Source organism: Branchiostoma lanceolatum, chromosome 7 (genome assembly GCF_035083965.1).
Source record: "Branchiostoma lanceolatum isolate klBraLanc5 chromosome 7, klBraLanc5.hap2, whole genome shotgun sequence".
NCBI classification, from domain to species: Eukaryota; Metazoa; Chordata; class Leptocardii; order Amphioxiformes; family Branchiostomatidae; genus Branchiostoma; species Branchiostoma lanceolatum.
In genome coordinates this window covers 17772314-17798787 of record NC_089728.1, presented here as the reverse complement: position 1 = coordinate 17798787, position 26474 = coordinate 17772314, and the positions used below count along the sequence as shown (strand labels likewise).

Sequence of the window (26474 nt, the reverse complement as noted above, 5' to 3'; positions counted from 1 at the left end):
TTTGTTAGTGCCTTTGCTTGCAAGATACAAACTATCCTAGGTGTGCACAGAGAAAGTAAACACGCCTGTCTCTTGTTTGGGGTGTTAGCATTGGGGTGTGACAGAATGTCCTTTGTTATGGTCACATGATACAGGTAACCTTTGCGTGACAGCTAGCTTTGGGCGGTGCGCCAAATATGCCCAGTCATCGTGAATTGCCGCAGCGCTAACCTATTTGGTATTGGTATTTGGAAAGAGTTGTCTCATAACGCTGTTACCACAACCGTCTTCAAGACACCTGTTTAACAGCACTATGCCGTCTCAAACTGAAAAGGCCTTCAAACCAGGTAAGTAGCAGTTATGTTATGGTTTTCACGGTTCGAGGTCACGAACTGCTGCAACTTATAACTATTTACCGTGTTGTATTTTTACAGCCAGTAGATACCCATTTGAATGAGGCTGTTGTAACGTGCTCGAGGCACCTCCTCGAACACGGTACCCCGAATTTACGTCCCTTCCGAAAGACGGTGTAGCTCTAAAAAGGATTCCCTTCCCTCGTGGATTCGAACCGGGGTGTCCCAGTTACCAGAAATTGAACCCCGAGGCTCAACTTATGCCGCTTGAATGAGCACTGATGCCAGTTAAGATTCTAAACGTAAGTGGTTTTGAGCTAAGAAAAGGTAAAGCAGTCTGAGGTGAAGCACGATACTTTTAAAGTAGCTAGTCGTGGTATAAAGAGGCTTCGCTACATCTTGCCTTTTCACTGACAGGCAAGCTCTCAGGGTCACCCCTAATCTTCTCCTTTTAAGTAGGCCGGTTTCTTTTACACCTGAGGCTTCACACCTGAGCCAGTAAACCTTCTGAAGCGCCTCCATGCACCGGACAACCGTGTTTGTAATTACGGCCCCATCCGAAATGGCTGATGAAACCCCTCAGGGGTTCTAACCTCTATGATACATGTACATGTATGTGGTTATTTGTGATATATTTGTCTTTGTTGTTTTTTAGGTTCCCCCTGCCCCCCTCCCCCCGGACCAGGCAAACTCCGTCTGTACAGTATGAGGTTCTGTCCGTACGCACAGCGGACACGTCTGTTCCTCGCTGCCAAGGGGATAGAGTGAGTCGATGGAATCTAATTAATATACAACCACTAGTAAATGATTATTAACACTAGTATGCTGCCCCTACGGCTGACTAATGAGCTATGGGAGGAGAGAGAGAGTGAGTGAGTGAGTGAGTGAGTGAGGGAGTGAGTGAGTGAGTGAGTGAGTGAATGAGTGAGTGAGTGAAGATGCTTAAATACAGGGCAAATAAACGCCACTCGCATGATCATATGAAAAGATTGTAGATTATGACTAAAACTGAGGTTTAACTTCATCTCAGTCTTTTGTAATTCTAAATTGCTGTCATAACAATCTTTTTATTTTGCAAAAATGATTTGTCATTGCGTTTTGATTTTTCAAATCATTACCAATAGATTCATGAATGGGCTGATATTCATTAAACCACTGGTATTACGTATACAACCAATTCTTTGGCAAAATGTCTTAGTATGTAGCCCTTTCCTGAAATACAATGTTCTTTCACATGGGTGCGGACATGCGTATTTTTAAGTTCGTATGAGTTTCGTATTTCGTATTATTACCCACCGTTGTGCAGCACGGTTATCGAACCGAGAAAAAAATACTTCTTTGGCTGAAAACTGAACCAAAGACAACAAAAAATGTCTACACGGAACTCATATGGACATGAATATCGCTATTACGTATACAATTGTGTGAACCCCATTAAACAAAGGATGACATGTTCTTACATATAATGTAAAGAGTTAACTACGATGGAATTGGAAAACTTTGTAAATTCTACACGTGTCAAAAAGAGAGAGGACGCGTGTAAACTATAGGTAGAGATAAGACATAGCATAGTTTTACTATTACTCTCTTGTACCTAACTTACTGCATTTAACCCCAATGGGGCATGGATTAAGGGTTAATGACCCGTCCCGAGGTGTATATGGTGTCATAACGCCTGGTCATGTGCTATAACCACCGAATAAAACCACCGAGTGAGCGAAACTAAAATTTCCACAGAAAACATTTCATAACATTGCAATCTTGGCATACAAATCTTTTTCAAATCTACTCTACTCCACTCTGCAGGACACCCAGGAGGGACGAATAATGATTATCATTCCTCCCTTCTGGGTGTCCTTCTGATTGGTCAACATCATTTAACACCACTTGAGATTCATTCCGGCACCACTTGTGGGACTTTAATATATGGCATTATGGCGTCATAACCGATATGGAATTGAGGCTTCTTATTAGTCGACGCCATCTGGCCATGTGATAATATGCAATAAACGTCATTGTCAATGTCATTGATATAACTTTTCCAACTCTTTCCTAACCCCTCAAGATACGAGACGATCAACATTAGTGTCTTGTCAGAGAAACCAGACTGGTTCTTTGAAAAGACCCCACTGGGTAAGGTTCCCGTGTTAGAGAAGGATGGGAAGATTGTGTACGAGTCTCTGGTCTGTAACGAGTACCTGGACGGAATCTACCCCGACAAATGTATCACTCCGCGCGACCCTTTGGAGAAGGCACGTCAGAGCATGGTTCTGGCTCTCTGGGATTCAAAGGTACGACTTTTGTTATCTCCATGAAATGAAGATATTGCTTTGAGCGTGTCTGTGTGTGTGTTTGCGTGCGCGTTTGTGTGTGCTTGTGTCCGGATGCTTAAATTGTAGTCAGCATAACTCAAGAACGTCTGGATGGATTGTAATGATAATTGGGATGTGGGTAGGTGTTGGGAGGAGAAAGGTCAAGGTTGATTTTGGGCCCCCTGGTATGTGACCTTGCTACTGCAACAGAAGTTTATTTTTTTGCATCTTTTGATCTGAACATGCTATGGTCTTTCTTTTTGGATGGCAGATAGCTTGTGATGTCAGGAAGAAGTGCTGTAGATTTGGGTCCCCTAGCGGCTTGCTCTGGAACTGCATTGGCGTTTTTGTCAAAATCTTCCAAGGAGAATAACTGAAAAGGAACGACGGATTTCCATCATATTTAATATGCAGTAAGCTTAGACAGATGTACATAATGAAGTTATACATAATAAGTACGACAGTTCAAAAATGCAACATACATAACTGAGAAATGAAGGGACATTGATAGATAAGTTATGCAAATGAAGACCTAATTTGCATAATTGAAAATTAAAGTGGCCAGTAAACCATCTTTACATCATGTTCCTACAGGTGATCGGATTCTACTACAAGTTGATTCTCACAAAGGATCGGGACGAGTGGCCAGCCGTGGCCAAGCAGCTAGTGGACGGCATGCAATCCATCGAGAACGCCCTGACACAACCGTTCTTCTCTGGCGACAAGGCCGGCGCGCTGGACTACAACCTCTGGCCGTGGTTCGAGCGATTCTCTATGCTGAAAGACCGCGGGGTTGAACTACAGGAAAAGAAGTTTCCCAAGCTTACCGCGTGGAAAGAACACATGTTGGAGTTGCCTGAAGTCAAGGCCTGCTACTTCCCTCCTGAAGTTCAGGAGCAGTTTGGGAAATCGTGGATGGAAGGCACACCTGACTATGACATTGGATTGAAGGAATAAAAGAATAAAACGCCTCTTTGTAAAGCAGTGTCTTAGACTTAGATGGGCTAAACAAAACAGAAATAAAAACCAAGTTTTTTTATTCCACCGATGTTTTGGTGACCATCTGTCACCTTCCTCATGGCAATTCTGACTGGTTCACATTGCACTGCAGCACAGGTGTCGCTGCTTATAGATGCGTTCCCAAACGTAAAGTATTTTACACATTTAGAGACAGTCGATGCGGTGTACAAAGAGTCTTTTTATTCAGTGACTTACCAACCTGATGAAACTATTCAGGCTTGAAGGAATAAATGTTATACAAGCCAGGGCTGATAACATTCTTCTAAAAATAAAATAAAGTAGTTTTTGTCAACAAGGGCTTGTCTACAAGAGAACAGAATGTATGCAATGCTAAAGGAACAATGAAATTGTCAAATAACGTTTTGGTTAATCTTTCTTTTAGATTTTGTTTGGAAGTTATGTATGAATATTTTCAAATGGTAATCATAATAAATAAGGTTTAGCCTTGTGTGAAACCATCATATGGCACTTGATTAGACTCTTATGAATACTTAATAAATAATCATTTTAGTCTCTAGTATCATAGATTCATAGTAATAAAAAAAGGGTCAATTCACACTGTGTAAGTTAGGCTTTGTGTGCATTTGTATTGAGAAAGCAATAAGACTGTATATTTCTACTTCTGAGTCAAGACTTTTCAAAATGAAATATGATTTGTAACCAATTTGCAAATTGTTCACAGAAAATAAAAGTCTCAACATCTTCCCTGCATATCATTTTTTAAAAATCTAAGTAATTTTACAATATGCACAGATACTGTAAATGCAGAAATTTTCGCAGGGATTTAATTTCGAGGTAGGGAGAAAATGCAGTGTTCGCGGCGGTTTTGAGTTCGAGTTTGAAACAATTGTAGCGCTACATTCACACAATGGAACAGGTTTTCGCGGTGGTTTTAAGGTTGCGGTAAATATTTCACCATGAAAACCGCGAACATAAAACCATCGTGAACATTTCTGCATTTACAGTAGTAGGATCCTTTAAAATGTATGTAATACATGGAATTATACACACTGCTCTGAAAATGGCTTATCGAAACATTTACTCTATACTGTTTGCCACTGTCCATTGCTGTGTTAAAAACACTTTAGAGAAGTATATGTGACTTATTGGAAGAACGTTACGTGAATATTAGTAACACTACATTGCAGGATATTGATAATAAAAACTGTGTCTGTACATTTGTCTATTTCTGTCTTAAATCGTCCATTTCAAGTTTTAACTTGAAACTAGTAAACATAAATGTTTTAAGAGTAAGGCATCTGGAGCAAATAATACAGATAGCTTTCAAAATCTTATTTTTGCATGATTACATATTAATGAATATATAGATTAATAAAATAACTCTGCAAAAGCATATTGCACTGTCAGTAGATATCTCTAAAGGCAGCTCTTTTCTAAAGAATTTAAGATTGCGAAACAACAATTTTTAAAAAACATTCTGAAATTAATATTTCATTTCATATTCATAAGCCCTTTCAAAAGAGTGTGATTTTATGATTTTGCTAGTGATGCCACATAGTCAAGTGCAGTCTGCAGTGTAGTTAGACAGTATCCCTCCTCGCCAAGGAGAAAGCTGTGGAGGAAAAAAGAAAACACAACAATTTGAGAACCACAGGATTATGTTACTTTGTAAGATTTTGGCCCCCAATTTGAAGATATCATTGTGAACAAAACCTTACTGTGAATGACATGTACAACCACTTGTCAGCATATTTTCATCATTATCATATTTCACCCACACATAATATACCAGTTTTTACACTTGGGTGTAAAATGCTTTTTTCATATGTCACAAGATCGGTGGCGTCAGGGGATTCGAACCAGGGACCGCTGGGTTCTGGGCCGAAAATCCTGCCATTACACCACGCGACCAACTATTTTTGGCGTATCTTATTACGTGGATGTCTAACCTTCATCAAGATACCCGCTTTAGTTTTATTCTACAACAATATGATTACACTGACCCTTCCCTGATGAAGACCTCCATGCTGTGACACTCTGACATCAGCTGTGGCAGCTCACTCTGCAGTATAACATAACTCAGTAGGGGGAGCAGGTCATCAGCACCACTGAGGAACAACAAAACACAACTTCAGCCTTACAGACACATCATGTATTATACATGCAACTGTCAATGTCCTACTTTTACTTTTTTTTTCAAATCCTACTTTCTCTGAAATTCATAACCCTCAGGTGCTTGTTTGTTATCACAAAGCAATCCAAGCTGAATTCCTTGAAAGCAATAACTAGACATACTTACAATGATTGCAAACAATTATAAACACATATTTTAGTACAATTGTTGATGTTAGTGCTAGACTAGAGTATTTGCTGTGAAACAGTCTTACATAGATGTCGCAGCTTTCTGGGCGTCTCCTGCTGACTTGTCTGCACACTCGCAAACTGCTCGACATGTTCTCACTGGAAGAGTGAAAGTAAGAATATTCCAGCTTAACAATGATTAACATGGTTGTTTTCACTGCTCATTTTGCCACTGCAAGAAACCACAAAGATCTTATCTTAAAAAATACAAAAATCATTCTTTTAATTGAAACCCCAAAATTTGGCAGTAGTCAAACCAAGGCAAAGGACAGGGCTTAGTGGCGATAGAAATCTTTTAATTTTCTTAAAAGGGACCAACGAAGTGCACTAGACAAGTATATGTTGTGCTGTTTTAACACAGAATTCTGTGGAAAACACAGTGTACACGTATGGTGTATTCCTATCAATTAATTGTGGTCCACTGCAGAAAATAATCAGACAAGATTATGCTGGAACTAATTATAACAAAATAGTGATCTGTACGAAGACCTCCTAACCACAGTAAAAAAAAAGAAAACTGAAGTAGTACGTTGGCCATGTGAGACAGAGAGAGAGAGAGAGAGAGAGAGAGAGAGAGAGAGAGAGAGAGAGAGAGAGAGCTTTGCCACATAGATGACAACAGAAGAGCCTGTTCCATACCGATGCACTCTAGTTTGCTGATGGGACTGTTACAGGACGTGACACTCCTCAGTTCGTTCACAGCAGGCTTGTACAGCATGGTCCCCTCCGCACCGACGGCACACAGCCTCTCGGGAACCCCCAACTCCTCGGGCAGGGCGTGGACGTACCGCGTCATCGCTCTCGCCAACACCACTTCTTTCTTGTGGTCCGCTCGTCTACAGAAGAAAATGAAGTGTGGCAATGAAAAAATCCGAAATCTGCGTGGACACATTCCGACACATGCACGGAACATTACAGAAATACCTAAGAAATACCTGTGTTAAAACTTTTTCATATCGGACGTATACAATACTATTAGGCTTGCTCCTGAAGCTTTGCCAAAAATATCAATTTAGTTATTATAATAACACTTCAAGTCTCAAAAAACACCCCTCCAGTTCCCAAAAAAGGTGCTAAAAACAAAACCTCAATCTTAGCAAACTATATAATAATGTTTGCCTCTCACCTGAAAAGAGCTCCGACACATGACCAGATAGGAGTGAAGAACGGTTCCTCCATGGTTGCTAGGCACTGGTCCCGCCCGACGACGCTGTTCAGCTCACGGTATCCAACAATCAGCATGGCCAACAGGTGGTCTGGGAGAAAAGGGTGTCACATAGTATGAAATGAAATGAAATGGAACGAAATGAAACAAAAAGGAATGAAATGGAACGAAATGAAATTGAATGGAACAAAATGGAACCATCTCATTCCTTTTAATACTTTCAGTGAGGCACATTTCAAATGAGTACTTAAATTCCTCAAAAAAAAGTAATCTGTAACTTATAAGAAGTCAAAAGTATGAATACATTTGCAGATTTTAGAATGCTTACCCATAAATTCCCTGATGTCTTTTACCACTTGTATGAGATGTTTCTGCACAGCATCCTCTGTCATCTTCACAATTTCTTGCTCTTCCCCCTCCTGCTTCTCTGTCCCAGGCTCCTCATCCTCCTCTTGTGATTGGTTACCACCACTACTCTTGTTCCCAGGCTCATCCTCACACTCCTCAGTCAAGTCTTCAAACATGTCATCCATGTTGTTTTGTAAATATGCTAACGTCTTCTCAGAATCCCTTCTTGAGGCGTCCGACTGTGCATTAAGTTTACCAACCAGCTCTTCTCCCTTGTCGATTGCACTTTTCACGTCGTCTTTTACCGATCTGACGGTATCTGAGAAATCGTCTGGACTTTCTGTAGCCGTGTTGTCAACTGTTTTCTCAGAAGACTCCAATTCTTCATTTTGAATTCTTGAAGTATTTTGGTCATCCTGTGACATTTGATCCTCTGTTGAAGAAACGTTTGAATTTCCTTCTTCAGATGTCTTATTCTGTGACTGTATAATAAGACTTTGGTCTGAGTCAGATGTGCTTTCAGTAACAGAAGGCTCATCTTCTTGACTTGGTGACGACTGATTTGTAGACTTTGTCCCACAGTGTTCTAAGTCAGACAAGTCTTCTATGTAAGGGACGGTGACTCTCTCTGGCTCTTGGTTAAGTTTCTCTACGAGAGGGTTCAGTCTGTCATACAGTTTCAGTTGGAACTGTTGCATCTCTTTGGTGATGGGGTGTTCTTGGCAACTACATTCATATCAAGGAAAGAGGAAATAACTATAATCAAATTTCTGCACTGAAAAACTGTGTATGCCAACTGCTAAAGTGTTATCTTACTGTTCTATCCTACTACATTCGCATTTTAAAACTGCTATCACAAAATGTGACTGTGTATTGTGTTTCCATGATCCATTTTTGATAACTGTCAATATACAATTTATCAAAAGAGGATAAATGAACTGTTACAGTAATTCAATTAATCTTCAACAGTTACAGTAGAAAAGTTTCATGGTGTAAGGAAAATGGACATTTTCACTGAACTTTAAGTTCACGTTGGCGGCAAGTGATTTCAAATTACAGAACTGATCTGTGGAGGAATCATAAATTATAGCAACAGTTTTTTTCACGGTGATGATAAGTTCATGGTACAGAGGTGACCGTGAAAACAGTGTACATAAAGTTACAGTGAAAGAAACAAGAATTACAGTATACTGTACTTAGTCTAGTAGAAAATTACCTCAGAACTTGCTTGACCAACTCTTCAATAAGCTTCAAGTCATCGTAATGTTCTGCCAGTTTCGCTCTCCAGGCCTTCAGCCAAAGCTACAGGGTCAAGAAACATATTACCAATCAGGCTATAGCTATGTATTAGCTAGATGGGTGCCAGGGCATCTTCTAGATGCCCTACACTAAGAAAAATGAGAAATTAGACGTCCTCCTTTTGCCGGGGACACCTATATACACAATGTAGAGGATACCTTGTTTCAATGCATGGTAATTACACACACAGGTACATGTGTTCCCCCCACATGCCCTGTTTATAAATCAATTTAATTTCTTGGTTAACGGATTTTTATTTTTGATTTTAGCAACAACAAAAATCATGAAAACAGAAGGCTGGGGTGAAAACTTGCACGTGACCCTGTTTACTCCCTGAAACTGTGTGCACCAAAGTAAAAATATTCCTCTGAGATTCTGTTTTCATGTTGTTTTTCCAATCTAGCATCTTTTTTTTTTTTTTTTTTTACTTCCGTTTAATAACCAAGAAAATGAATTGGTGTGGCCTAAAAGCCTGTTACAAATAGACACACCAAAATCAGAGGTAAACTTTAATTTTCCTAAAACACAATTAAACGTAGATGCATGCATGCATGCTCACAAACTAAAGGTTAACATTTACTGTCCCAAGCACCAAAGATAGATACTTACCTAGCACACTAAAGGTTTCTGAACTTGATATTCTAAAATGTAAATACACAACGTACTTACAGTAGCCAAATTCTACTCAGAAGTATGTCCATGACGGTTAGATAACCAGGTAGAACATTGCGTATTTACAATTAGAAACTTATTATCTATTCAGAAGTATCTATTTTCAGAAACCTGTTTCTTACCTCCTGATCTTCAAATTCCTTTATCTGGGCATAAAGCTCCTGACATTGGTTCTCTGGTAGGGGGAGGCCATCAACTGAAATAAACTGCCTGGAAAACAAATCAACACATTATCAATTGGAACTAACATGCAAGACCTTCAAAATGAAACTAGATGTCTTCTTTTCGGCCATGTTGATTTGATTATATGGATGACATCCGTGCACGCATCAATTTTGAAAAAAAAAAAGGTTTTCAGCCATACTGTAAATCGTAAAAAGCAGCTGCAAAATGAGAAAATATGTATGCTGCAAATTACAAAAACGTATTTTAGAAAACGGTTACTAATGTCGTAGAATGCCAATTCCAAAGTCAAAGAAGAAGTTTTGAAAAAAACAAATCTCTATTCTTCATCCTTCCTAATAACCAGGTAGATTTCATGATGAAGGCAACTTCTTTTTGCCAAATTTTTTTTCATTTGAACACTCAGTTTTGGGGTCCCCAAAGGATGTCATCCGTATAATCCAAGCAACATGGCCATATACTAGTAATCCAATCAGCATGTAAATCAAAGACTTGCTTGTTTATCAAAATCTTAAACAAAACATGCCTTTTTTAAAAATCCTGACAGTAAACTGATGTATGTGAAAACCAAACACACTCCTGGTCTCCTCACCTTACAGCCTCCTCCTGGTACTGTCTGTGTCTCTCCTCCATCTTCCTCTTCAGCTGAGTGGTTGTCAAGAAGTTTCACACCTAGCAACCGACTCTGCTTACTCCTGATTCCAACAACACTTGTTTACACAGAAAAGCAGAAGACAAAAGACAGATATTCTAGAATGCTATCAGCTGTCATAAAATAGCTTGGAACCCACAGAGAGCCTTTATTTAAGACTAAAGGCTATCGGCTTTAAGGTCTCGGTTTGGAGTTTCTTTTACGATTCGAGGCACGTATTCAGAAAGACGCTTACCGCTTCTCCAAACATTGATTTCCGGGCGATTCAAGGTTTCCCGTGGAAAGGGGTGCCTTGCCACTGTCCGGCAAGCTTAGTTGACATTTTCTGTGGAAACGTCATTTTTGGTAAAAGTCATCATTCTAAGCAATTTTTCACTCGAAAACTCCTATTTTGGGGGCATTCTTCCATGGCCGCTGCACAGGAAACATGGGTTTTCCCAGGATAATGACTGACGCAGAAATAAAGATCATCATTCTGTCTTTGCAATTAAGAAAACTGAAACAAGTCGTTAGGATACGTTTTCCGCAGTCCCAGATGGTGCGAAACCATGCAAAATGTACGCACGATTCGGGTAATCAGGCGACAAAGCTGCGTTACTGTCATCACACTACCAAAATGCCATTTCTTGTATTCTAGTTTTTTCTTACATACAGAAAAATATTACTTCATGCAAGCAAATTTTTCTGTATTCAAGAAAAAGGTTTTGTCCACGAATTAAGCAATTTTTTACTTACTAAACCTTTTCTTGTAGTAAGATAATCTTTCTTATAGAAATGACCTTGGTTACTGCCGGAAAGTAATTCTTGCAGTAAGATTTTTTTTCTATGTATATTCTTGATTCAGACACATGGATCTGAGGTTCTTATACTAAGAATTAATTTCTCACTTAAAGGCTGGTATTCTTGACCAAAACTTTACTGCCTAGAAATGGTTTCTTACTGCTAGCTTTTATGTTCTTACAAAAAGAATGCATTTCTCTTCTTAAGACCAAAATTCTTGATAGCAAGAACTACTTTCTTATCTCTAAGATTTAGGTTCTTATACCAACACGTCTTTTCTTACTTCAAGACCAAAATTCTTACAGCCAAGAAATCCTTTCTTCTTTTCAAGTTTTTTGTTCTTATAACAAGAATGCATTTCTCTACTTAAGAACTGCAATCTTAATACCTAGAACTGCTTTCTTATTTTCAAGATTTAGGTTCTTACACTAAGAATATTTTCCTCACTTCAAGACCAAACATGCTTATTGCTGAGAAATGTTTTCTTACATCAAGATTTATCTTCTTACAAAGAATCCTTTTCTCTCTTCAGGGGCAAAAATTGTTATCGCCTAGAAATACTTTCTTACCTCTAGAGCTGATCTTCTTATACAAAGAATATTTTTCTCACCTCAAGAACATAATTCTTGCTGCCTAGAAAATGCTTCCTTACTTCTAAGATTGATCTTCTTACAATAAGCATACTTTTCTTGCATCAAGAGCAAAGATTGTTTATTGCCAAGAAATGTTTTCTTACTTCTAAGATTAATCTTCTTACATCAAGAGCACAATTCTTGCTTCCAAGAAATGTTTGCTTACTTCTAAGATTAATATTCTTACACCAATAATACTTTTCTTATATCAAGAGCAGAATTCTTGCTACCAAGAAATGTTTTCTTACTTCTATAATTGATCTTCTTACAACAAGAATGCTTTTCTTATATCAAGAGCAGAATTCTTGCTACCAAGAAATGTATTCTTACTTCTAAGATTAACATTCTTACACCAAGAATATTTTTCTTACATCAAGAGCACAATCCTTGCTGCCAAGAAATGTTTGCTTACTTCTAAGATTAATCTTCTTACAACAAGAATTACTTTTCTTATATCAAGAGCACAATTCTTGCTGCCAAGAATTTTTTTCTTACTTCTAAGATTAATATTCTTACACCAAGAATACTTTTCTTACATCAAGAGCACAATTCTTGCTGTCAATAAATGCTTGCTTACTTCTAAGATTAATCTTCTTACAACAAGAATACTTTTCTTATATCAAGAGCACAATTCTTGCTGCCAAGAATATTTTTCTTACTTCTAAGATTAATATTCTTACACCAAGAATACTTTTCTTCCACCAAGAGCACAATTCTTGCTGTCAAGAAATGTTTGCTTACTTCTAAGATTAATCTTCTTACAACAAGAATACTTTTCTTACTTCAAGAACACAATTCTTGCTACCTAGAAATGTTTTCTTACTCTAAGACTGATGTTCTTACAAGAAGAATCTCACTCCAAGAGTTACAGTTAAAATGACATGTTGATGGCTTAATATTTCTGTAAATCGTGGAGTCTGGTATAAAAAATGACATTGGCAAAGCTTTACAGTGTATTTTTTCAAAAATAATAGGTATAATGATAATATACATGATTATATACAATATTGTTGTACAAATACCAAAACTAATTTTGATACAAAGCCTACTGAAACTGAAAGGACATAAAGATTACAAACTGCTATGTAATTAACATGCTATATGATTTATTACATATGATATATTTCATAATATATAATTCTTTATCGTCTTGGAAGGTGGTGTAGAGCAGCCTCATCTGACTTGGCAGTGTTAACAGATGATCATCTTCGACTATGGAAACCAAACCCTTCAAGCCCATTTCTGTTGACATTGGCATTCCCATTGGCATCTTCCAACATCTGGGGGAAAAATGAAGACTATATGTCATTAATTTTTACTTTCTGAGTTGAGCTAACTAACTTCCAGCTTCTAGATGTGAAAGTTCCAATTGAATTGATTTCTTCACAAAACACATCATATGTTTTATCATTCTTTAACCTATCCTTATATATGTTTTCCAGAAACAATACGTTTAAAATAGTCCACCCCTCAGAGGTGGAATGTAATCTTCCAATGTGTGCGGATCGCTTTTTGATTAAAATCTATTAATTCATCGGCCAAAAAGATGTTTTGAATTGGACCCAAAGAGGCTATACTTATCATTATCTCTAGTGCTTGATGCTTTTGACGATTAAACCATCCAGGGGCCCTTTGACTTTTTTTTCATATGATAAATAAAGTTGAGCTGATTTTCATACAGTCGGGTGGGGAGGGGCACTTACCTTTTCCATACTGCTATCCAGTGTTTCCAACTTCCGTGCAAAATTTGGCATCTGCTGCAGCCTCAGACGATGATCCCCATCTTGTATATGTTCTCTTGTACCTGGGTTTTGACTTTGAAACCGACTTGAGTCTTCAATTAATACAAAATAGAACTAGAAGTGAACAGCACTTGAAGGCATGAACTTCTCAGCTTTGGCCCTGCTGTCAACTGCCTGTGGCATTTGAAACCACCAATCAGGAGTTAGGAAAAGATCACATGGCAAGTGTTGCCATTGGTCAAAATTTTATGCAGATATTTGCTAGAACAATCAAGATTTTTAAGGAAAATTTAACTTGGCTTCTATTTCTTGCAATAGCCTCATCTTAGCCAGGAAACAACCATTATATTATACGAGTTCAAATAAGAATTTCAAAGTATTTCTTGTATTTCTTAAAGTATTATTATCAAGAAAAACAAGAATTGCCTTCCTCAAAGTTTCTTGATACGAAAATCAAGAACATTCAAGAATATTATTCTAGTTATGACTCGAACTTTGTCTTCTAGTTTAAATATCTTGAAAATTCTTGTTTTTCTAAGCAGGATACCCCAAGAAAGGCAAGAAGAAAATTCTTCTATTTTCTTAAACATCCCAAGAAAAACAAGAATTTTTTTCTCAAAGGTTCTTGATACAAAAATCAAGAACATTCAAGAATATTATTCCAGTTATGACTCGAACTTTGTCTTCTAGCTTAAATATCTTGAAAATTCTTGTTTTTCTAAGCAGGATACCTCAAGAAAGGCAAGAAGAAAATTCTTCTATTTTCTTAAACATCCCAAGAAAATCAAGAATTTCTTTCTCAAGGTTTCTTGATACGAAAATAAAGATCACTCAAGAATAAAATTCTAGTTGTTACTTGTTTTCATAATTTTGAATTCTTGTTTTTTCTTACTACCAGAAAAAGAAGATACGGGAGAGAAAAATTCTTGTATTTTCTTATACATGGCAAGAAATAGATTCTCCATACAAGAAAAACAAGAACTTTTAACTTCAGTTTCTAGAAAATTCTTATGAGAGAAAATCCTTTATAGAAATTATTTCTTTATTTAAGAAAAATAAGAAAATGTTTCTTGTTGTGAGAATTTACAAGACAAGATTCTTGGAATGGTCCCTTGTGCTTTTCTTATTTATTCTTATCATTTTCATGGAAGTTCTTCATTCAAGAAAATTTGTCCACGAATTAAGTAAAAACAAGAAAACTAGAAAAAACAAGAAAAATCATTTTTGGTAGTGCACGCACTAATACCAGGAAGTTCCCGCGGACGACCAAACCTCCGCAACCGTAAAACGCTACAAAGATCGGGCTTTTCAGGAAATATAAAAGATAACACTGCTATAGCGATAACCTAAAAATCTGGAGCAAAATCTTTCGAGAAAACCTATGATTTGCTTCTTATCTCACGGACTACTTCTAGGTACGGTCACTTGAAATTCCGACCCAGAACCTTTAAAGAACAAGAAAAGGATACAGCTTCTTGCTTTGCCCTGGCGATGGCCATGTTCTCAATCATTCTTCTCTGGAGGGACAGGTTCTACAAACACAAACAGAGTTCCACATAAAAAAACATGTATGAAATATGAAGAAAACATGAACACAACATGTACAGAGATCTTGATATGACTTACTTGACTACTTCGTCATTTCGGATGGTGACGTAAAGCTGGCTGTCCAGTGTATGAGGGAGCTTTGGGCGTAAGCCTCAAGCATCAAACCTCTGCACGTAAAAGAACCCAACACACTTATCAAGAAGAGTAGGGATGACCCGGTGTGCTTGGCCAAAAAACGAGAGCCGTGGCGAAGCCGCATTGCACTACCACTAGCTACTTGAAAAAGCATCATGCTTCACCTCAATTGAGGATGCCTGCTTTACCTTTTTTTTTACTTGACTACTTGATCTTGATATAGAGCATCAATAACATTTGGTTCTTCTGTGATGGAGTTGTGAAATTAACTCACAACATGATTGGATTGTATAATAGATCAAGACAACCATAATACAGGTTACAGACAAATTTATTCGCTGACAGAAGTGCCCCCTACCAGTTGCCCCTTGTCCCTGCGCCCCCGTAGTCTGGCCATGCGGGCCTGATAGGCAGCCATGAGCTTCTGGTTGTCCTGGTACGCCTTCTCCAGAGGGGTGGGGGCCATTCTGGGAACAGCACAAAGGTACAGGTCATTGATAGAAGTATATCTTATTTGCAAATAAAAACAGTACATTTTGTTGCAAACATTAACATTAACAATTAAGAAAAACATTCAGGGGAAACCTGAAAACTTCACGGTTTTTCGAGAGTTTCCCCTTAACTGCGATTGACTACTTTGACATGTATTCATAAGTAGATAAGATCAAACAAAAAAAGCTAATCATTATAAATAGATAAACTAAACTCTAAACTAAAGAAATAATTCCAGCAAATGACATATCAAAATTTTACAGAAGTGAAAGAAAATCAAATTCATATTTCAAAACTGATATAACTTACTAAACAAAAGTACAAGGTAAAATAAATACCGCATGTTCTCGCGAATAAGTCAAGTCAACAAAAAAGAAACAAGGAAAACGAACAAATCAGGAGCTTCTCTATCAGGTCCTTTTTCATTTGTTAAAACAGTTTCAGTTTATCAAAATCAACTTACATGACGTAACACATGCACATGAAATATTTTGATATCTATAAAGTTGCTGCACACAGTAATCACAAATAGGTCAATGCATACAAATATCGGTGCTGTAGATCATCATGAAATTAATATATCATATTGCACCTTAGGTGGTTTGAGAGTTTGTGATCAGTACAACTGAAAATCATATGAATAGAATATGATCTTCCCTAATGGGTAGGCCTAAATCACATGTACCCTAAGAAAGAAATGATACAACTTTGCAGCTTCCTTTCGAACTGCAGATTGCATGCATGTCAATATCCTAGGAAGCAAACTTAGAATGACAGAGCTCTGTATACTGTTTGTGTGCTGTCTAGTCTTAAATACAGGACTCGACATACTAGGTGCATGTGCACCTGTGTGCACCCAAAATTGGAGTTGTGCACCTAATTTTTGACTGTGGCTGCACCAGTGTACCTGGATATTTTGTAGACTATAGGGTAAAGGAACTATTGTACACATACAGAATATTCTTGAAATGTAAGTTTCAGAAAAAGCAATGTAACCCTTTGTTGTACATGTACTAGCTTTGTTTGATGTGTATTACTTATTTGAAATTTTGTTAGCTAGTACAGCATTACAGATTGAAGTTCTTGAGAGCGTTAAACTTTTATAATTATGTTAGACTGACATTCAACTTTATTCTATGCGGTTCACCTAAAATTCTTTCTGTGCACCTATTTTTTGGGGTTGAGTGCTTCCAAAAATGAATTTTGAGCCCTGCCGGATCGGATATATATTCATACTAACCTCCTGGGGGATGCAGGAGATGTTGGAAGAGTTGACCTCAAATTGCCCTGGAAGGGAGCCGTTCTTACTGCACCTGAAGCAGGTGGCAGGGACTGTCCTCCAGGTGCAGCAGGTGGTAGAGACTGGTTGCCAGGCACTACAGGAGGCAGGCTCTGGTTGCCAGGTGCTGCAGGTGGTAGAGACTGATTGCCAGGTGCTACAGGTGGTAGAGACTGGTTGCCAGGTGCTGTAGGTGGTAGGGACTGGTTGCCAGGTGCTGCAGGTGGTAGAGACTGGTTGCCAGGTGCTGCAGGTGGCAGGGACTGGTTGCCAGGTGTAGCCTGCATTGAGTTGTTACCAGGTGTTATCAGTCCAGGTGCAGCATCTGATGCCCCCATTCCAGATACCTGTTGAAGTGGCTGTGACTCTAAACAAGACCAAAAGAGAATTACAAATGTGAGTACATATCTAGCCTGACTAAATATTGTGCTCCTAGCACGGGCTTTAGGCTACGGTATTTATGTTGGGTAACCGCCGCGGTACATGTTTTCGCTCAAATGCTCCCGAAGACAATTTCTCCCGTCGCTCACTCCGGAAATGCCCCCCCCCCTCATTAGCGTGGATGGTTTCTCCCGTCGTCCTTTGCTAATTACCTCTTACTTTCAAAGAAACACTGGGTAGGAAATCGGTGTTCTCAAAGAGCGTTACCACTTGAGGTGATTTCACTGAACGTCGTGGTGTAGCGGACCTTTTCGGTGCATTGTCGGGTATTTTGGGACTCAACTGACAACTTGAAGAGTTACAGCATATCAGCAAAAGCTAGACTACACAGCAGTCTGTTTGGATGTGAAGAACAGTTGGGTTTTCACTGTTTTTGTCTGATTTTCGTAGACGGAAATATACGATAGTTCTGGTGAAACCAAGGAGGGCAAATACTTGTGTTGGAAATATGTACCGCGGCTGCCGGCTGCAGCGTTTGTTGCCGCAGTGTTTTGGTACTCGCCGTTAGGGAGATCATCTTCCACGTTGTATTCTTGTAACTCAGTCTCTGAATGTTACAAAGTCCTCCTCAAAGTACCTGAAATCTAGCCTCTACCAGGCTCCGCCGGATGGCTGGAAAAATAGTAGAAATTGGCCGTAATAGAGTGAATAGTGTGCCAAGGGAGTTAGCTACGGAGGGAGTACATGGCAGAATGTACTCCCTCCGTAGCTAACTCCCTTGGCACACTATTCACTCTATTACGGCCAATTTCTACTATTTTTCCAGCCATCCGGCGGAGCCTGGTAGAGGCTACCTGAAATCGAAGTCGCTCCACACGAAGTCCACACGAAGTCATTATCGCCGGGTCGCACCCAGAAAAACAAAACACTCGGCGTGGGATGTATGCATATCAGAGTAATTAACACCTTGACGCGACTCACCCGCTATAATCATAGTACAATGAATACTTGTCCTATCCCCTCTCCTTCTATAGTATGTAAAACCTCCTTGGTGAAACAGAATCAAGTTTTTGTTTGTTTTGTTTAAAACCTTTGTATACGAACGGATCGGTCGTTCTAAAAATATTACGTGGCTATTATTTATCCGACTGTTGCAGCACTTTGGTAAATGAATTGCCGATACGATTACGAGGCTTGAAATTTTTCGAATCGACTCATGATTGTGGGGAGGGTGGGGAAAAATATGCGACAACATGAGCTTCAGACGAGATGAAACGTCACAGGAATAAAACTTTGACGGGAACTGTGGTTCACAGGTCCAATTTTCCTCCCTCTGATTGGCTAGCCGTTATGTTATCATGTTTTGCAACAGCGGCGTGCTGCGGCAGGAGCGGTACTGCTGGTAACCCAGTTAGCCGGAAATCGAGCAAATTCCGACAATATAAAATGCCGTATATTTTTGTTGTTAACAACTTTTAGGCCCGCAATCTTCTCTAGATTGGTAGTAGATGTCTCGTCGATGATAAATTGTTTTAATGTTGTGAGCTGGATTACATAATTAAGCAGAAATTTGCGATATTTAAAACGTCCTTTCCCACCTATCTCGCCCCTACGGGGCTCGCCCAGACAGAGTTCGGCTTCGCCGAACATTGCCGAAAACCGCCGAACACTGTTCGGCTCTCCGAACCCCCCGCTCGTGCCTTCGGCACCGCTTCGGGTTTCGCTCGGAAGCTTGGCACGGGTGATCCCCGCGCCGAGTACTTCGTCACGATCGGAACTTCAGCAGCTATTCAACGACAATACCTTTGCCTACCGCCTGTGCTCCTAGTGGCCGGCCCAACGGATACCGCCCCCTATAGGGCGTATTCAGTCACGTGACCCTCCCCCTAGCAACGAGCACTGGCGGCCATGTTGGTGCTCACTTGATAGTGGAGCCCTATGGAACTCTCTGTATAAATGGCAGATGTTTTCTACGCCATTCATTATTTCCCTTCAAAACGTTTTGTCTCATAATCATGGTGTTGTGCCTCGTGGTCAGATGTTGGATTGGGACTGATAAAGCACACACCGGTCGGGTAACAGTAAGATTGGTTTTGCGTAGGACGTGTACGTGCGGGAACATACGATCGCGAAGGGACTAACGACTGAAACAAAAGTGGATTTCTGACATACGAACAACGGATCTAAATTGTTGAAATTTGATAATCAACGTGTGTGTATGGAAACCTTTTGTATCTGGTCGAAAAGCAAGTTACTCTCATCTCCCAAATAAACGTACCGGTACGTTTATTTTTTTCAGCCTCAAAATCCACCCAGTACGTTCTTATTTTGGACAGTACGTTTATTATTTTTCTGAAAATTTGAGTTTTCCTAACCTGGGATCCCCTTAAAATTCAAAGTTTGGGTTTTCCTGCCAATATCTCCCCGGCATTTTTGCTCATAATTCATTATTTTCCAGCCAAGCGGCGTTGATTTCCCTGCCGCTATGACCCAGCCTTTGTGAAATCCTGGCGGAACTCGTAATGTATCGAACACGTTAAAACAGCCTCATTACCCTACACATTGGGTACCTGCCTGTGGCACTGGCTGCAAATACACCTGATATTATTATCTCTATAACACTTCAAAGTCAACGTTGCTATTGGGCGAAAATAAGACGCCACACTGACGTTTTGAAATGCAATTCTTTTTGCATACAACTTTAGCAGTCTCATTACATCGCAAACCAAAGCATGCTGACCAGAAACCAATATGTGTCAGCGGCGCAAAGTGTTTCAAGTAACGTTACGCATGTAATACATTACTCTACTCACGTGAGATACAGTCTTTCCCAAAATGAAAATATGAAAATAACATCACTAAAAACTGTGTCTTAGCATCAAAAACTTTATAATTACTTTGAAAGTATATCAAAACATTTCAATCCTACCGCAAACATGAAAATTTAGCCCTTCGAAAAGCGCCACAGTAACGCACCCAGCAGTGACAGTTCGTGGGAATGTTTTGTTTTGGAAGATCTCACTTCCAAGAAGGGGAAACAACTCTTTTTGATCTACAAATAAAACTCCTTTGCCTTTGTCAGAAATGTGTTTTTGCAATTTTACAAAAAGAATTTGAATACCTAAGTCTATATAAAAAAATCAATTGCAATCTAGTCACCATTTTTATCACAAAAAAATGCTTGAAAAAAGATCACTCCCCTACAGAAAAAATGCCGGAGTTTTCTAAGAACATGAGTGTACGTTGTTAGCCCCGCCCCTTTCTGTCTGTGGCGCCGCCACTGTCTATAGCTCACCCTTTCATGTAACATTAGAACCCTGTAGTTTGTGGCAACATTGTAACAAGCCTTCAGGAGGTTTCTCACAGATTTGTTGACAATTTAGTTTCTCAAAATGATACATACAAGGGTAATTTTTAGATTTAAAATTATTTGGATTGCAGTAACAAAAGCCAAGAACATTATATAATATTGTCCTTGATATTATATGATATTAAATGTCCTTGACACAACACAATGATTTGTGGCATGTAATGTTTACAAATCTATGTTTCTATATGGAAGGCATAGAAGATAAATGGCAAGTTGGGAAAGACAAAAAGTTACATCATATACATGTGATTGTCATAGTCTTCCTTTTCTCTATCATGACTTTTACAAAATAGAAGTAATACCTGTGATGACCATATATTCAGGATATTGTAATTTTCTGTTCATCTTCTAAATGTTGATACATTTGTATAGAAAAAGAGTAGACTTTCAAAGTGTTGCCCATCCAAGTGAACTGAGAAGTTTGGCGACTACTTTTCATGTTTTGATTATATCATATGTCAGTATGTATAATATACTGTCAATTTCCGGGGGGTATGTTTATTCCGGGGGGGTACGTTTATTAGATTTTGAAGATTTGTCCAGGGGGTATGTTTATTCCGGGGGGTATGTTTATTTGGGAGATGAGAGTACAGGCCCGTTGTGTAACACAGTCGCGGCACCGTGTAGCTATATATAGTCGTTGCTTGAGATACGTTCATTCATAAACTGGGGGTCTTTCAACGTCGAACTTTCCCGATCATAACGTACTCCCTGTCAGCAAAATTTCTCACGACACTCAAGACACTGTACTACGTGACTGCAGGCCTTGGAACACTTGTATGCTGTGAACTGATTTTATGCGTACTCTGTAAACAGTTTAGCGGCCATGTTTGATGACGTCACGTGAATACGCCCTATAGAGGAGGAGGGGGTCATTAACCGTTTTCACCAGAGAAACATACAACTTTCCAATCATTAAGTATATAGTCCAGTCTAGTCGCTTTTATACCTATTTTGTACCCTGTTATTTTATGTATGTTGTTTGCAATTAGCCTTCGGGCAGGAATTTGCAATAAACTTATTATTAAATTCTGACTGTGGGTGTGACTTTTCTGAATGGTAAAGTGTCATAAAATGGGATGTTGATAGAATGAAATTATTTTAATATTGAAATTGTTACAGTCTGTACCTAACCTTGCATCCTGTCAGCCACGGTTGAAGCTCTCTCTATACACTGCTGGGCGAGCTGTAGTAGACGTTTGGTGTTCTTGACATTAGCTGGTCCTGCTGTATTTGATGAAATACATGTTGTAGTTAGAAAACATTATTTAATGAAGCTTGTATGTAACCTGGTTTAACTAGAAAATTTAGATGTATAATGTACAGTAAAAGTGATAAAGGGAAACACAAAGAAAGAACAAACTGAATATTTTTTCAGAGACAAACATCATATCTCAAAAACATATATGTCATATTACCTGTGTGATCTTTTGCCTCTGTAAGAAGGCCTTGAGAGATGTAAGCCACACTTTCCAGGTATTGTATGTAGGCATCCTAGAGTAAAAATATATTGTTAACATTGTCATAACAATTGAATTAGAGTTAACATCACTCCAGCCAAATCTTTCAATGATGCATAGCATACATGCATGTCTGAGCCTGAGACACTTGTCAAAAGTGATGGCCTTACGAGTAGATGGCCTTATATACTGTAAATGCAGAAATGTTTGCGGTGGTTTTATGTTCCCGGTTTTTGTCCAATACTGTTAAGCAGTATGTGACTATATAGCATTGTCACGAACTTAAAACCCACAGCAAACACTTCATTTTCCCTTTAGCGCGAAATGTATACCACGCAAACTTAAATATATTACACTATTTTTATTTACAGTAACGCTGGCATATTCAAATTGATTGAGGTTTGTTGGAACTTTAAAATTTCGTGGTTGGAGGCCAAATTAAGGAATTCTTTAATTGCCATGCATTTGAAACTACTGTAATGCTATGCAAGCTAGAACACATGGTCACGGTATGATGTGATGTCACTGCCAAAACCGGGAACAGAAAACCACCGCAAATATTTCACGATGTACAGTATCGACGTGGCACACACATTCGTGGGCATAATTGTTGATGTAACACAAGAGGTGAGTAGAACAGTCTCATGGCTCCCGAGGATCGAACCCGGGGCCACCAGTCCACAGGCCGCACGCCTTAACCACTAGGTCCGGACCGATTAGACCGGTCAGTTTAATAGTGGCACTTGAACCCCACTGTCTAATAGTAAAAGTAATACATTGACATGAAATCATTGGGAAGGGGCATCCTGGAATGCGCCATCAAACAACACAATCCCTTGGGAAACCAATGAATGATCATATGATTATGAAGTTGGACCGTTATAAATATGTTTCACAACTAGTCTAGTCTCTAATTATGTTTCTCTTGAAATACATAACATTGAATAGGATTTCAAGATATGCCCAAAACTTGTACAGGTATTTGCTTACGTCTAAGGCTACTGTACTAAATAAATCATGAAACACGGCGTCTCGAAGATAAACATAAGGGCTTGAAACCTGAGTTTTGTCCAGGGAATCCAGCCGAATTGCTTCTTTTACGAGCCCCATGGCTGCTTGAAGCGTGCCGTCTTGTGGTGTCGCCATCCCTGCCATCGATCCTAATCGTAGATTAGATCAATCAAAGAAATAATCACTGTAAAATCATAAAACATCAAAGTCATTTTCCGGCACTATTTGTCATCACCTCCCATTTTCTGTTTACTTCGTCATGACCCCCTTCTGACCTCCCGAACGCTCCCGTCGGGTTTTGTCGGTAATTTCCGTAAACCGTCGTCCCCACCACGCCGATCCTTTCTCACGGTAAGATTGACGATTTTATTGATTTATTGTGATCATTTATGATTATTAATCTTTATGACGTGTAGATATTGATTGTTCAATGTATGATTTATGAAAATGAGATGATTTGTACAACGGTATCGTTGTGTTCGGGAATGTCCGCAGGTGCTCGGGTGGTGATTTCCGGACATTTCGGCGTGCATTCGGATTCAAGATGGTTGTGTTCGGGAATGTCCGGAGGTGCTCGGATAGCAATTTCCGGACATTTCGGCGTGGATTCGGATTCAAGATGGCGGACGAACAACTGCTATTGGACGGCAAACCGCTGAACCAACTGCGCGTTGTGGACCTCAAGGCTGCCCTAGAGTCGCGAGGACTGTCCAAAAGCGGCTCAAAGAACGAACTTGTCAAGAGGCTCAAGCAGGTTTGGTCCACACACTTCTAATTTTGTTCCTAGAGCGTCGCTGGTGAGGTTTCTGCGCGCAGTTTTTGCGGGGCTTGAACGGTTGAAGATGAAGCTCTCTCCCTCTTTTAGTGATTGTTGTTCTGCACGTTGTCTTTTGTTCAGAACTGCGCCATGATGGCGTCGCCGCGTGCACAAGGATCCACCAGACATAATTATTTTCGTCCCACGTACATCTGTTTCACCCCATTTCTAAGCCTTTGCCCAGAAATTGTCGTTTAGAAATGCTTACTCTAAATGTTATATGTGTTCCCCGTAAATCATCAAATATGCATTTCGTGTGTGACCCGTTTACTAGGTAAATCGCCTGGGGCGAATTTGCGGATGGATTTTTTGCGTTAGGGTCTTGTTTTTCTGCTTTTCTTGACATCTTTGGGTCACCAGTTTGCAATGATTTGTAGAAGTATCTGTTATTATAAGTTGATGCGTCATAGTAAAATTGTAAACAGTAAAATGCGTTGTTTTGTAGTACATTTTCAAAGGAAATGGACCATACCATAGGTCGATAGGGGCGTTGCATACATGTATGTGTTCTTTGACATAATCTGGGTAAATTTCAGTTGGGTAATTGATAGATCATTATTGATATTAATAAATTATTATTTATCATAGGACTTGTGACAAATTTTTGAACACTTTTGGCCTCACAAATTATTTTGTTCTCTTCTTAAAAAGATCATGCTTAAACTAACACTGTAACAGGCACACACGATTTTCAAATACTGTAAGTCTACTTAGATCCGCGGTATAATTAGATCTGCGGGATCCGCGGCGACCTCTGCGCCGCGAATCAATTTCCCCGCGGATATGTTTATCGTACTTTTGCCCCCCTCCCCACATATACGAGTGAGCTCGACTTCAGGGAAAAGCGACACATAAACAATACACGCGATTGTGTAAAACATGACAAGCTTTTATGATTCGCAGGAGTTTGGCCGAGCGGCGTCGCTACTCCCGACCGCTACACACATAGAGTAATTTACCGAGAAATCAGAAAATAACTATGGAGATATAGCCACAATTTTGGCTTTGCATTGTTGTTACGGGCGTGGGGACGCCGTTTACCGGCGTACAATCACGCTCTTTTGTTTCTTGCTATTGTTATGCTTGCAAACCATCGATATCGGTGCCTTTGACATATGTTGATCTCATTAAAAACCTGTTTTTCAAGAAAGCCAGCAAAAATACGTAAAGAAAAAAAAAGATTTTCGCCCGAGCATTTGAGTCCCTACGCTGTGATTTGCCGCCATTCGCCGCCATTTGTGGTCGTATTCGGTGGAGAATCTATCCCTTTGATTTTCTTCCCGTGGAAATTCTGCTTAGGTAGGGTAGATGAGTCGTGTTTACGCCGTGATTTTACTTCAAAATACAGCGCGCTAGCGGCAAGGGCCAGGCTGGGCCGCCATCTTTGTTTACTCTTGTTTACCGCCTGTTCTAAGCGCTGATTGGTTTGAGTCAGAAAAACTTTGCTCTGATTGGTTGACTGCAAGATTTCACGTGATCACAAGGCGGGAATTCCCCGTCACAGTTTCGGCGTGGACCGCATTTTCTGACGATTTTGAAGCAGTTTTGTGGTGACCTTCGTAACATTTTTGATTTTTGAAAATTAACCAAACATTTTCTGATGGCAGTATTCAGTTATTTTTTTCTACTCATCGCCCAGCGCGAATTTAGAACCACCGCGGATTCTCCATTTGCCCGAAATCGCGGATTTTAGGCCCCGCGGATCTAAGTAGACTTACAGTAGCATTAGACCGAGATTCCGTGTAAAAAGTTGGCATTATGAGGCACGGTTCGAAATTAAGCAACTTGCAATTTGTAAGTGGTTTTCAAGATTTGCAAGTAAAAATAATATGAACTTGCAATTTTGCAAGTTGAAAATACTGGTGGATTGTGTAACAATGATGTTTATTCCGGCCTTTCCGGGGGATATGTTTATTAGATTTTGAAGATGGGGGGGGGGTGTATGTAGAGCAAAAGCAGTTACATACCGACTATAATATTGCAAGTTTATTTTTCAAATTGCAAGTTCAATTTTTGCCAACTGGCAACTTTGCGAGTAACAGAAAAAAAGTGTTTCGATCCCTGTGAGGATACACATGGGGGAACCCACCGGTATTTCTTAAACCTCTTATAATTATATATATAAGTATTTTTTGTCACTTTGGAGGATCATATCAACATTTTTCACATTAGTAATAGAATAAATTCTTGCAAAGTACCCTAGTTGGAAAATATGTGCAATATGTACAAATTCAGTGTGGTGGTCAGAAATGATAACATGGTGGGCCATTATGCTAAAATGTACTAGCTCAGTAGCTGGAAGTAGAATCCCAATCAGGGTACATGTATATCTGGATGTATTGATTTTTCTCACCAGTTTCTAGAACACACGACTGTTCCTGTCAGACACTCAGCTCATGTGAATATATCTTCTCTGTCCTTCCAGGCGTTGATGTTTGAGAATCTTCAGAAGAAAGCAGTCAAAGAAGAAGGTAAGATGTACAAAATGATCTTGAAGTAGTATCTGTGTGTGGTCTGTCATG

The 26474-nt window shown here is 39.3% G+C and overlaps 3 protein-coding genes across 7 annotated transcripts in view; 2 read left to right on the top strand and 1 right to left on the bottom strand.

Moving 5' to 3' along the window:
• Window positions 1-177: 177 nt before the first annotated feature.
• Window positions 178-4367, top strand: LOC136437986 (glutathione S-transferase omega-1-like). The gene is made up of 4 exons (XM_066432602.1): window positions 178-326; window positions 988-1096; window positions 2398-2623; window positions 3239-4367. Exons 1-4 carry the CDS (start codon window positions 293-295, stop codon window positions 3599-3601), a joined length of 732 nt encoding a protein of 243 aa, XP_066288699.1. The 5' UTR covers window positions 178-292; the 3' UTR covers window positions 3602-4367.
• On the bottom strand, window positions 4228-23458 carry LOC136437982 (VPS9 domain-containing protein 1-like). The gene is made up of 15 exons (XM_066432592.1): window positions 23184-23458; window positions 22083-22158; window positions 21799-21891; window positions 16875-17280; window positions 15501-15609; window positions 14929-14991; window positions 10246-10298; window positions 9593-9680; window positions 8716-8801; window positions 7480-8225; window positions 7113-7242; window positions 6626-6822; window positions 6013-6085; window positions 5629-5733; window positions 4228-5237 (listed from the first exon to the last, which is right to left on the bottom strand). The coding sequence occupies exons 1-15, from the start codon at window positions 23277-23279 to the stop codon at window positions 5156-5158; spliced, it is 2403 nt and encodes an 800-aa protein (XP_066288689.1). The 5' UTR covers window positions 23280-23458; the 3' UTR covers window positions 4228-5155.
• A 267-nt stretch (window positions 23459-23725) lies between these two features.
• Window positions 23726-26474, top strand: part of LOC136437980 (apoptotic chromatin condensation inducer in the nucleus-like) — a 32525-nt gene continuing 29776 nt past the window's right edge. For 2 of the 5 annotated variants that reach the window (XM_066432587.1, XM_066432586.1), the window contains exons 1-2: window positions 23728-23889; window positions 26378-26423. In XM_066432587.1, coding sequence (XP_066288684.1) covers window positions 23755-23889; window positions 26378-26423 — 181 coding nt within the window. In that variant the 5' untranslated portion in view covers window positions 23728-23754. Of the gene's footprint in view, window positions 23890-26377; window positions 26424-26474 lie in introns of all 5 variants that reach the window. The other 3 variants (XM_066432589.1, XM_066432588.1, XM_066432590.1) reach the window with 3 other exon arrangements.

What these genes read in the sequence shown, in the direction of transcription:
- LOC136437982 (XM_066432592.1), bottom strand. Translation starts at nt 23,279, where the DNA reads ATGGCAGGGATGGCGACACCACAAGACGGCACGCTTCAAGCAGCCATG. An exon ending in TACCAGGAGGAGGCTGTAAG is followed by an intron (nt 9,681 to 10,245) that starts GTGAGGAGACCA and finishes TTTGTTTTCCAG; the next exon opens with GCAGTTTATTTCAGTTGATG. An exon ending in AGACATCAGGGAATTTATGG is followed by an intron (nt 7,243 to 7,479) that starts GTAAGCATTCTA and finishes CTTTTCTCCCAG; the next exon opens with ACCACCTGTTGGCCATGCTG.
- LOC136437986 (XM_066432602.1), top strand. Translation starts at nt 293, where the DNA reads ATGCCGTCTCAAACTGAAAAGGCCTTCAAACCAG. An exon ending in CTCGCTGCCAAGGGGATAGA is followed by an intron (nt 1,097 to 2,397) that starts GTGAGTCGATGG and finishes TAACCCCTCAAG; the next exon opens with ATACGAGACGATCAACATTA. An exon ending in TGGCTCTCTGGGATTCAAAG is followed by an intron (nt 2,624 to 3,238) that starts GTACGACTTTTG and finishes ATGTTCCTACAG; the next exon opens with GTGATCGGATTCTACTACAA.